The sequence below is a fragment of the Tamandua tetradactyla genome, chromosome 10 (genome assembly GCF_023851605.1).
Source record: "Tamandua tetradactyla isolate mTamTet1 chromosome 10, mTamTet1.pri, whole genome shotgun sequence".
NCBI lineage: Eukaryota > Metazoa > Chordata > Mammalia > Pilosa > Myrmecophagidae > Tamandua > Tamandua tetradactyla.
Window position 1 is genome coordinate 105,291,738 of NC_135336.1, and position 12,427 is coordinate 105,304,164.

General features: G+C 43.7%; 1 protein-coding gene across 4 annotated transcripts in view; it reads left to right on the plus strand.

Moving 5' to 3' along the window:
• Window positions 1-12,427, plus strand: part of HLCS (holocarboxylase synthetase) — a 264,092-nt gene that overhangs the window by 247,847 nt on the left and 3,818 nt on the right. For all 4 annotated transcript variants that reach the window (XM_077119101.1, XM_077119098.1, XM_077119099.1 and 1 more), the window contains 4 exons: window positions 2,610-2,677; window positions 4,190-4,350; window positions 8,119-8,233; window positions 10,495-10,708. In XM_077119101.1, coding sequence (XP_076975216.1) covers window positions 2,610-2,677; window positions 4,190-4,350; window positions 8,119-8,233; window positions 10,495-10,708 — 558 coding nt within the window. The remainder of the gene's footprint in view (window positions 1-2,609; window positions 2,678-4,189; window positions 4,351-8,118; window positions 8,234-10,494; window positions 10,709-12,427) is intronic.

The window sequence follows — 12,427 nt, forward strand, 5'->3', positions numbered from 1 at the left end:
CCTGATGGGGACCTGCTAGGGACGCTGCAACCGGAGCCCCCGCAGCTGTGGGTGCACTGTCTGGACAGTTGAGGGGAGACGCATTGTGTGGTTTTACTCTGCCTTTATGTATTTCCCTTCTCTCACTGAGTCCCAGCCGTGGGTAAAGTTCCACCCAGTTCCTAAACCAGAGAAGATGAATAGCTACTCAGAGCTTGGTCTTTCCTTAGAAACTCGTTCTCCTCAGCACCCAGGTGACTTTTTTTTGGATACTACAGCTGGAAACTTCTTACTAAAGGCTATCCCTTTATCATCCCTGCCCTTGCCACCTCCTCACCCTACCCCCCAAAAAAAGGTGTTCCTAAGAGACCTTCATGGCTGCACGGACAAACGGTCTCTTCCAGTCTGATCAACTCATCGAGGCTGATATTTCTTTTTAATTTATTTAACATGTTTTTAATTTTTATTAGAATTATTTCTGGTTATAAAAGGATGACATGTTAATTGCCAAAAATTCAAATTGGGAAAATATAGCTTAGAAAGGGAAAGTCCTTCATGTGGTTTAAATTCCCCACCCCTCCGCTTTTCTTCCTATGCGTCTACTAATGGATAGTAATATAGAATATATACTCTAAATATTTTATTTTAATATTCACCAATATAGGATCATTTCATATTCTTTACTGTTTTTTCTCCATGAAATACATTTTAGATGTCTTCTCATATCTGTGCATCTGGATCCACCTTATTCCTTTTTTTAAACATTTTTTTATCGTGAAATATATACAAAAAAGCAATAAATTTCAAAGTACATTTTAACAAATAGTTATGAAATAGATTTCAGAGTTTGGTATGGATTACAGTCCCACAATTTTAGTTTTTTCCTTCTAGCTGCTCCAAGACACTGGAGACTAAAAGGAAATATCAATATAATGATTCAGCAGTCATACTCATTTGTTAAATCCTAACTTCTCTGGTATAACTCCTCCTTCTCCTTTGATTTTTCTCTTAATCTTTAGGGATATTTGGGTTATGCCCATTCTAACTTTTTTCATGTTGAAAAAGGGTGTCAACCATATGGGATAGGGGGATGGAACTGGTTGATGTTCTTAGAGAGGCTGGCCCCTCTGCATTTCAGGACATACGTGGCCTAGGAACCATCTGAAGGTTTTAGGTTTCTGAAAAGTAAATAGTGCATGCAGCTTTTGAAGGATCTTAGATGGAACCCTGGATATTCTTTAAGGTTAACAAGAATGAAGTTGGTTAGGGTTTGGCAAACCTTGGCCATTACCTACATCTAGCTGAAGCTTGCGTACGAGTACCCTCCAGAAAAGTTTCTCGGCCCATTTGAACTCGTTTAGCTACTGATAGCTTATTTTGTTTACGTTTCTTTTCCCCTTTTTGGTCAGGAAGGCATTGTTGATCCCACGTTGTCAGGGAGACACGTACCCCTGGACGTCATGTCCCCTGTAGGGAGAAGGGTCATGATTTTACTTGCAGAGTCGGGTTTAGCCACCTCATTCCTTTTCTAAGGCATGTATAGTATTTCATTGTGCAGCTGCGGACTAACTTATTTAGTCCACCCACTGCTGATCGCAGTTCAAGTCATTTTCAGAATGTTACATTAGCAGCAATGGCGCAGTGAACATCCTTGTCTTTTTGCACTTTGGGGAGCATTTTCTGAGGCAGAAACTCCTGGAGGTGGATTTATTAGATGACGGGCAAGCCTGAATTTGTACTTTAATAACTCTTACCATGGTCTACATCAACAGTACCTGATCAGTAACTCCTGGAAATCAAGAGGAAAAACTGTCCCAACACAGAGTTAAAATATGTAGAATGCAGCTTGGAGGAAATCTCAGAGTGAGGGTTTTGAGCTTTTTTTGTTGTACTTTCCTTTTTTGAAAAAGTTCAATGTTAACTCATTTGTGGGAGATATAGTGCACTTTTCTAACCTATCCCCAAAAGGGAAGTTTGTATTCTTTTTAACGAAACCATTTTAAAAGCAGAGCGCAAACCTAAAATAATCCAGGGTTCTCCGGAGTTCTCAGAAGGTGTAGATTTATTTACTATAGTTAAAGCATAATTAGTTCTCAGGGGATAGTGTATCTTTTAAACGGCTTTATTACCACCATATTGGTTTCCTAAATAATCAGAAACTTCTGTTATTATTATATTCTCGTGTTCAAACAGAAATGCCCCGTAAGTAGAAACAAATGTCAGGAATTGCTGGTTGTCCCTTGAAGAAGGGACACCACATCAGAGAGGGAAAAGAACTTGATAGGATATTCCAAAGAAATACAATGTAAGGACGTCGCAAAAGAACACAAGTAACAGTTCAGGTGCATTTACTCCCCCTGTCCCACAAACACACACACACACATTCCCTTTTTTATTTTAAATCGTGTTTTCTTCACCTCTTCTCAGCCTTTCTCTCTACAGGGACAAGGGAGGAGGGGCTACACCTCCTGGCTTTGGAGTTCTGTACATTTTTGCAACACGAAGGTGGGGATCCCTCTCTGGCCACACAAGCACAGTGAATGCACAGAGTCCGTCTTTGTGTCCAAGCTGTCGGCTCTCACAAGCGCGAGTCCCTGTTCTGGCTGACCAATCTTTCTCACCGTTTGCAGGTTGATGTTTGAGATGCCAAAGGAAATGGGTTTAATAGCCATCGCGGCCCAGCAGACGCAAGGCAAAGGTCAGTCATCTTGGGTTATTGTCGCCGCTGCTTTTGTTTTCTGAAGTCAGTGGCCCTGGTAGACAGAGAGCCGGATGATCGTGTGTGCCAGTTGGGAGAATTAAAAGTCATTTCTGCTTTCTTACTCTACTGAAGTGGAAAGAAGGAAGGAGGGAAACAGGAATCAAAATAATTCAGCCTTTGTGGAATTAAAATATTCTCTTTCAAATGTAACGTGCATTAAGAGCTTGCCATTTGCTTGTGATGGCGTTAACATTTCGTGACCTACCTGATGGAAATTCCTCCAGACACGCTCTGGGCTTTGCAGAAGTTTGAGAGCCCTGTTATAGACACATTTGTTTTCCTGAAGGTTCTCTGTGAGGCGCCTTCTGTGTCTATACCTATCCCGAGCCTCTCATGCAGGGGAGTAGATGGCCAAGAAGACTCGAAAGAGCCTTTCATTCACCAGTCCCCTCCCCAGCTGGTCCTGGAATTTGTATGCAGTGGGCGCTCCATCAATGCCTGTTCCCAAAGCGACCACAAAGAAGCAGAGGCTTGCCCCCTGTGGATTCTTTGAGGCAAGAGCCTCCATCCTCCTGAATCCGTTTCAGGTCTGGCAGGGAGCCAGTGCCCAATTCATCCTCTGTGCAGGAGGCAGAGCACGTGGCGGACCGGGCTTTGTGGGACAGTTTCCTCCTCCCCCCAATCCCCCACCAGCCGGCACCCGCCAGCCCAAATGTGCTTCTAACTCTCACGGGTTCTTATGATACTCTCAGAAGCTTAAAAAATAAACAGTCTACCATTCCCAGTCCTTTCTTTTGCAGAATTCTTTTGAGCATAACTCAAGGTGAGGAAGAAAAAAAGTCATTTTCTCAAAAGTTATGGGACTCCATGTGGTGGGTTTAAAAAAAAAAAAAGCCATTATACATACAAGAACATCTGACTTGGATGACTTTATTTTCCTGGCTTCTATTTTAAGAAGAATAACAGCTCAGCAAGTTAATATCAAGGGTCACTTTATTTATATTTTCCCTTTTTTAGTAACAACTTTATTAAGATATAATTCACATACCATACAATTCATCCATTGAGCGTGTGCAGTTCGGTGGCATTTAGTATATTCACAGAAAGGATTGCTTTTAAAAAGTGCCTTCCAGCACCTCTCCCAGGTCAGTAGAGTCAGCCCAGTTCCCTGTTTTTGCCTCTATCTCCATATGGTGAGAATCGAAACCTAGAGTGATGTTCAGACACGGTTAAGATTTTGAATCATCAAAGCATAAATCATATGCTCACAGAGGCAGAAAATTATACTAATTATCAGAAACTTTTTGCAGCAGAGCTTCAAATTTGAGAAAGGCTTTCCTTATTATTGAGTTAACCCCAGAATGCCCAAGCTTCTTAATAAGCCAGGGTCTATTCAAATGGGATCTCCCTTCAGTGTTTGGCTGAGTCCCTGATGAGGTTTTCGTCTGTGCCACGTGTCCGTGTTCATGTGGCCAAGTGGCATTGTCCTCCATGGGGCCTGTTTTCCAGGGCGGGGAAGGAATGCTTGGCTGAGTCCCATGGGCTGCTCTCTCTCTACTCTGCTCATCTCCATCCCACTGAAATCCCAGCTGGGACTGCGAATCCCTTTTGTCCAGCATCTGATGTCCCTGGCGGTCGTGGAGGCAGTAAGATCCATCCCTGAGTACCAGGTATGTACAGCCCATGCTCTTGCTTGTTGTTGCTTGTAGCCTATGTTTTCACAGTTGATGAAGGTAGTGCCTTAGACTGTTCTCTGCAGAGCTGGCAGCAGAGCGCTCCTGGAGTTTTAAAAGCGCCATCAGGTTTTATTGCTGCTTCAGGCTTGCCAGAATGCATTTATTCCCCAGATTTCCCTTTCCATCATGTTTGTCAGACTTCTTAAACCTCCTAATAAGGACAAGCCTTCCACCCCCATCCCACCCCACTCTGTTAAAAGAATGTTGGACTTATGTGTCTGCATTTTCTGGTGAAAAAGCTTATTTTATGGACTTAAAAAGTGTCTCATTCCTACCTTCATTTGCTGTGTTCTGTGCTCAGCAGAGCTGCCCTTCCTCCGGAGCCAGCGAGCTCAACATCCAGGCTGGTTTGTGACCATCTTCCCCAGTGTTAAAGACAGACTTTTCTGCTTCATTATTATTACTCTCAGATGCGTACATGTCAGTTTTTAAATGGACAACGAAAAGAGAACAATGAACCTCTTCCCGCACACTTAGGAGAAGCCCCCTCCCAAATTTTCCTGGAAGAATTTCATATTTCATATGGCTGTAAAAAGGCGATACCACTCTACACACACACACACAGCTCCTATGTTAGCCTAAAAAGAAAATTATCATCTGATTCCTGAAGCAAGATGTTTAGAGCGTGGCTCTCAAAGGGAAACCGAGGTCCCATCATCGGTGTTTAAAGGAAGAAGCAGTCCTCTTCAGTGTCTTGAGATCCCCCTGCAATGTGGCCTCTTACTTGTCATGTATAAAAACTTCAGTACTCCACAGACGGAGAGTCTTCTAAAGCAAACGTTTCCTATATCCTATCCAATCAGTGACAGGCACATTTCAACATGACATTTATTTCAGGGCACCCTGCTCTCTTACTGTGTCTGATAAATTAGGGGCTCATCAGACCATTATACATCATCAACTCCTCATTTACCAGCACCTGAGCTACGCTTTTCATCCCTTAGAAAGCCACTGAGAATGTAAAGCCCAGGCACAGGAGAAAATATTTTTAACTTCAACAGTGGAGCGGTCAGGCTGATTCGTGTCAGGAAAACATTGAGCCTAGGAAGTTAAATGGGTCTATTCACCTCTTTCCTGGCTTGGATTTTGATGCTGTGGTGTCATTTATTACCTTAGCGAGCATTCTTTGAGTGTTTGCTGCGTGCAGAGGGGCAGTGACAGGTGCTGGGGCTGCAAGATGAGAGCTGGGAAGCTTGCCCTCAGCAGCGTGCTGGGGGTCATCACACCCATTCTCCTTAAGAAACTCCCCCGACTCCCCAAAGTTCTCACCCCCTTTCCACGCCATGTGCCCCAGCCTTACCTGCATGCTCCTGTTAGCTTACATGCATAGCTACAGGGAAGTTGAAACAGGCTCCAGTTGCATAAAATTTGCTTTTCTTACATCCTTCACTAGGGCCTCAGCTTGTCCCTGGCAGGTGTCACCATCAGCACACAAATCATGGTACCTGTCTCCCCAGTCAGATGAAACATGTTTGTCATCCCCCCAGGGACCCGCTGAGGACCGCCTGCCCTTGCACGGGCTGTTTCTTCTCTCCAAAAGGTTCTCACCGGTCCCTGCCACCCCTGCTCCTGCTTCTTTCTCTGCATCTTGAAATTCTGTTCATCCTTTGACACCCTGCCCAAATGCCATCCCCTGAATCCTCCGGCCAGAAGCCCTCCTTCCTCTAATACCTTATGGTGGTTTAATGGTCTAAACCTGTTTTATGGAATCATCCACCATGTGATGCTTTGAAGAGGAGTTATCTGTGCATCTCCCTCAAATTTCTTCACTCTCTGGAAGCAGGATCGGTTCTATTTTGGTTTCTGCATTTCTCACTAGCAGAGTGTTTCATACATGGGAAGACCGCAGCAGCTATTTGAAGAAATGTTTGAAGAAATGAAAAAGGACTAGGGACATGGCCCTTCTCTCCATCCGAAAGTAGATGTTCTTGTTTATTTGTGAGAGAACCCAAAATTTCATAAGCTGTGTCTCACTGAAGCTGAAAATGTGAAGTCAGACAAGATCCCACAACAGGGCCAGCTCAGAAATGAGCCATTCCCCACACAGCGGGTTGGTTTCTGGGCTTGTGAAACTCCATTGGTGTCATCCTACTGGCCAGGAACTTGTCCTCCCTGCCATCGTGGTGGGTGCAGGGCATGTGGGGGATCAGAAGAGGCCAAAGAAAAGGATTTGGGGAGAGGAGCAAAGACCAAAGTTTCCAAGTTACAGAGTTTCTCAGCCTCGGCCCATTAATACTTTGGGTGAGGTGATTCAGTTTTGGGTGGGGCTGTCCTGCGCATTGGGGGGCGGTGACCCAGCATCCCTGGCCTCCCTCTAGTCATGACGTCCAAAAATGTCTCTGGACATGGTAAAAATGTCCACCCTCCCCATTGAGAACCCCTATTCTAGACAGAAAAGAAGCATGAAGTTCCTTATCAGCAAAGGGCCATTGTGAACCCCACATTTTATTTGTGCTTTCCTTCTTCCAAGAAGTTGATGCATTTCCTCTCAGTGCAGAATGCAGGCCAGACCAGGGGAAGCTCCTCTAGAGCAGAAACAGGCTTCAACCGGCCGAGGTAAATGAAGACCTGCTGGAAGAAGAGAAAGGAATGTCACTGAAGCATAGTGTTAAGAAGCACACATGCCATGCTTTGGACCAGACAGCTGTGGACTGGAATCCTAGCTCTGCCACTTCCGAGTGCTGAGAACTCTGGCAAGTCATGCCATCTCTTCAAGCTTCAGTGTCTTGCTCTGTTAAACAGAAGTGACTCTAGTACCAACCACATAGAATAATAACTCACAGACCAAGGCTGAAGAGGGCTTGGTCCTGTGGCACCAAGAAGAGCACATGGAAAAGCCTGTTCCCAGCCCCAGGGGCATCAGCTACTCCACTCTCTGGGCTTTACTCTGATGAGCATTCCTCTTCCAGCTTCATGTCTCCCAGAGGGCTACCTCCACCCACACGTGGCACATCCTGGCTGCCAAGCAGCACCAAGTCTAGAAGACCTACTGGGTCCAACCCCACAGTCATAGGAGAGAAGGGGGATCTGGTTGGCCTGGTTCGAGGCAGTATCCACCCTTGGTCCTTTCTACTGTGACCAGGGCACAAGCAGAGTCTCCAAGCCACACACCTTTCAGTAGGGAGAGACTGAGAACCAAGTGATGGGTCCATTCCTGCTCCCAACTCAACTGTTGGCACTTCCGTGAGGCCGTTTCTAAGAACTCAGTAAAATGAGTTTCTCCTCTGCATCCTCATAGCCCTCTATCTGAGGCATTTCTACACACCTTGTATGATGTTGCTGATTTCAGGCCATCTTGGGCATAAGCTCCTAAAGGGAGGAGACCCTGACAATATTATCCACTCCCTGCTCCAGCACCTAGCACGTGGTCATTGTAGTTGATAACTGAAGTAATCACTTCAATTCACAATACCAGCATCTTCAGAAAGTGTTATTGATGATAATGGATAGTGATATGGGATGGGGAAGCGCTGAGATTTATACAGAATACGTTCTAGAGGGTACTCTCTTTCTAGTCCCAAGTGGTACTTGAACATTGGATTGTCCCAGAGAAGTGATGAGCTGTCTGCAAAAGAAGAAAGGACCAGACCCTGTATTCCATTCGTTTATGAGTGCTCTGCTCATCTTCCCTTTAGTTAGATGACCTCACAAGGTTCCTTTGCATCCTTGGATTCCTTCATTAATGTCCAGATTTCTTTTTAGGATATCAACCTACGAGTGAAGTGGCCCAATGATATTTATTACAGCGACCTCATGAAGGTCGGTGGAGTTCTGGTCAACTCAATGCTTCTAGGAGACACATTTTATTTACTTGTTGGTAAGTTTGTGAAGCCTTTCTTCTAGCATTTTTATATTCATAAAACAACAGAAATAAAAATGGTTTAGGGCAATGCAGCAGTGTCTCATTTGCAGAATTCTTGCCTTCCATGCCAGAGACTTGGGTTCGATTCCTGGAGCCTGCCCATGACACACACAAAAATGGTTTATGCATGGCTGTGTTGAAGGAGTGGATTATGTATGAGATTACGTTTTCTTTGAGTCTTGTCATTTCAGAAGAGACTGTGTTTGCAAAGACAGCCAGATTGGTTTACAGTGTTTGGTGCACCTAGCCTTGGCCACAGAAACTGCCAAATTGGTATTTTATCAGAGAGGCCCTGCTCACACCTTTCCACACCCCTGCTCTAAAGCTGAATGAAAATAGACCTTCATTACAACATTCATTACACTGTTTTGCAGTAATAAAAGAAAGTTCATTTCAAAGACTTTACCCTGCTGGTTCGATTCCCAGTGCCTGACCATGCAAAATAAAAAAAAATCACTAACTGAGAGAAAGCATGTGACGGAGTGTGGAAAATACCAGCCAAAGAATACAGGGCTTGTGTTTCTGGCTCTGTTACTAACTGGCAGTATTATTCTGGGCAGGCTACTATTTCATATCCTCAAGGTTCTACTTTCCATCTTTCCATGAGTGGTTGGATTAGATGCAGAGATTCCCAAGGAGGGGTCCATGGATGGGCCTCAAGGAGCTAAAGAACCCTGTCAGTGTAGAGGGATGAAACTTCCTTTGGCGAGAGCCATGGCTTTTATTAAATTCCTAGTGGGGTGGGTGCTGGGGGCTGGTCTTCGACCCTGGAAAGACTCGGAGTTGCCAGCAGTGGCACCTCTGGTCCTTGGGAGAACAACCTCAGTTCTCTTATGGGAGGCAATGACAATAGTGAATGTTGCTATTTCCCAAGACTTTAAATGTTCTGAATCCAAGGGAGAACTTTCAGCCCTATGTAACACTTAGTTTAAGCCTTAAACTCAACAGATGCCACAGATACTGTGCATGTTGTAAATAAATAAACAATTGAGTGACTGCAAATTTCAGCCCAACTGTTGTAGCTACATTTTTCCCAGATGTAATTTACATTGCTTTATAATTTCGTATTTAATGTATGCAATATAATTCCCTACTAAAAAAAAAAGTCTAAGACCAATCAGTCATCCTCTTCACCCTGAAAATGGCCTGGAACATTTAACAGAGAATGGTGATATTGTAAATGTCATCATTCTATCTGAAGCAAGTGTTTTGGAAAAAAAAATTTTAAGAGACACTGAAAACATGGTAATCTTACTGCCTAGTGCTTGCTGTATTTCATTTCTGATCGAAGACTTCTTTGAGGTTGATTCAGGGCCCTGCTGTTAACTAAGGTTCAGCTTCTCTGAAGACTTGAACTTCTCCCCGAGAAGACAGTGGTTTTAAGTAACAGTACAGATAAGCCTATTCAGACCCTATTGCTGGTCACACACTCTCCTGAAGTCTTGATTTTGGAGCCTGTAAAAGAGCCACTGAACATTCACTGGCCTCTTGCCAGCGGTGTAACCTTAGCACCAAAGATTTCCGAGGATAAAATATTAAAAGACATGTTTGAGGGTTAAGCCATTTCCAGGGTTTAAAATCTCCAATTTTGGAGTTTACTGCTTAGGACCTTAATAAGATTCTTTATTTTCAAGCACATGCCCCATGATTCAAGTAGGAAAAGAAATGAGAGATTTTATTTTATATTGGGCCCAGCGCAGAACAATTCTTGGCTCGACCACATAAGGTACAGTTATTTCAAAAGCATCTCTATGGAGTTCTACCCATTAATAGCTTCCATTTAAGCAAACTGACTCAAATGTGGCTTCCTTTCTTCCAAATCTTTATTTGCAGTGTGGGTAGAATGGTCCTAGCTTAAACAAGAATCATAATAGAAGGAAGAAAAGAAGATGTTGTCAGAGATATAAGTCATTCTCTAATAGAAGGAAGAAAAGAAGATGTCAGAGATATAAGTCGTTCTCTAATAGAAGGAAGAAAAGAAGATGTTGTCAGAGATATAAGTCGTTCTCTAATAGAAGGAGGAAAAGAAGATGTCAGAGATATAAGTCGTTCTCTAAGTGGCCAGAGGCAGTAGATTGTGAGCAAGTGAAATGAGGAGAAGGCAGCAGGAATTAGACAGTAAAACAGTAACTTTCCCAGGTGGCTGAGAGGAATGTCTGATGCTGTTGATCTGTTGAGCTGCTTGTGTTTTCCAATTGTTGCTTGTTTTTGTCCAGGCTGTGGATTAAATGTGACTAATAGAAACCCCACTATCTGCATCAACGATCTCATCACACAATACAATGAGCAAAATGGGACAGCACTGAAGCCTTTAAGAGTCGATTATCTCCTCGCCAGAACTGTGACCGCCCTGGAGAAGCTGATCGACACGTTTCAGGACGAAGGGCCCAGTGGCGTGCTTCCCCTTTATTATAAATATTGGGCACACAGGTTAGTGCCAACTCATCTTTGGGCTTTTAAAATTCCTCTATGAAGTCAATAGTTCACCATCTTAAAAAGAGAAACTAAGCACCTATCTAAATAAATATATTTTACCTTTACAATGGAGAAGCCTGGTGGACACCACCTTAAACAAGTGAGCGTTGCCAGAGATGGGACAGACGGGCACCCTGTGCCTCCTGGTGGGGTGCACAGGGCGCACATGGCATCACCTGGGAGTTTTCTCCGTGCCTGTTTACTGCGCCTAGGCGCAAGAAAGCAGACAAATCTAAATTGTCTGCTAAATCGACATTCTAGACAACCGTGGTTCTCAAAGTGAGAACCCTGGGGCAGCAGCAACAGCAAGTCACCTGGTGGTCTAGTTTGCTAGCTGCCGGAATGCAACACACCAGAGGTGGATTGGCTTTTAATAAAGGGGGATTTATTTTGTTCTCCAGAGGAAGGCAGCTTTCCTCTGCCTTTCTTCAACTGAGGTTCTTTCTTATGTGGGAAGGCACAGGGTGATCTCTGCTGGCCTTCTCTCCAGGCCTCTGGGTTCCAACAACTTTCCCCGGGGTGATTTCTTTCTGCATCTTCAAAGGCCTTGGCTGAGCTGTGAGTGCTGAGATGAGGTATGCCGAGCTGCTTGGGCTGTGCTATGTCGAGTCTCTCATTTAAGCACCAGCCAATTAAATCAAACATCATTCATGCAGCAGGCACGCCTCCTAGCCAACTGCAGATGTAATCAGCAGCAGATGAGGTTCACGTACCATTGGCTCATGTCCACAGCAACAGAACTAGGTGCCTTCACCTGGCCAAGATGACAACTGAATCTAACTACCACACCTGGGAACTGTTTAGAAATCCAAATTTCCTAGTCCCTACCCTGACCTACTAAATCAGAAATTCTGGGGTCATTTCCAAGGTTAAGACACACTCTAGGGGATCCTGATGCAGCCAGTTTGAGTCCGCTGATGTGTACCAGCAGGCCTCTGCCCTTCAAAATGGCAGTGTCAAAAGAGGGTGGGAAGATGGTCTGAGATTAAAGAAGACCAAAGATGCATGACAGCTAAATGCAGTGGATGATCTGTAATTATATCCTGGTAGAGGGGGCTGCCATAAAGGATGTTAATGGGGCAATGGGTAAATTTGAACATGGACTATATATTAGATAATATTACTGTATCAAGATTGAATTTCTTGAGGATGGTAATGGTGGTGTGGTTTTGTAGAAGAATGTTCTTATTCTCAGAAGATACATGCCGAAGTATTTGGGGATAAAGTATCATATCTTTAACTTGTTTTCAAATAGTTCTGCAAACAGCAGGTGTGAGTGTGTGTGGCAAAAGCAAACATGGAAAATGTTATCAGTTGGTGATGAACGCAGGTGGAAGGAATATAGATAATATTGCACCATTCTTTTGACTTTTTTGTAGGTTTGACATTTTTCCTAAATGGAAATTTAGGGGGAAATTCTATACTTTTAAAACTCTTGACAAGGATGTGACTTAAGGACATTTGGAAAATATTCAAAAGAAGTATTAAAATGAGTTTAACTTAGAGTTGATGCTACTGAACTTTATTACATTTTTCTCATCAGCTCAGCCTTTTTCCCCAATCTCGGCAAAAAAACAAAACAAAAAACACCCTAGAATGCTGTACATTGTTTCTTAAAATTCTGGATGGAGAGGAAGTGGTGCCGCCACCATTGCAGATAATTACAAATTAAGA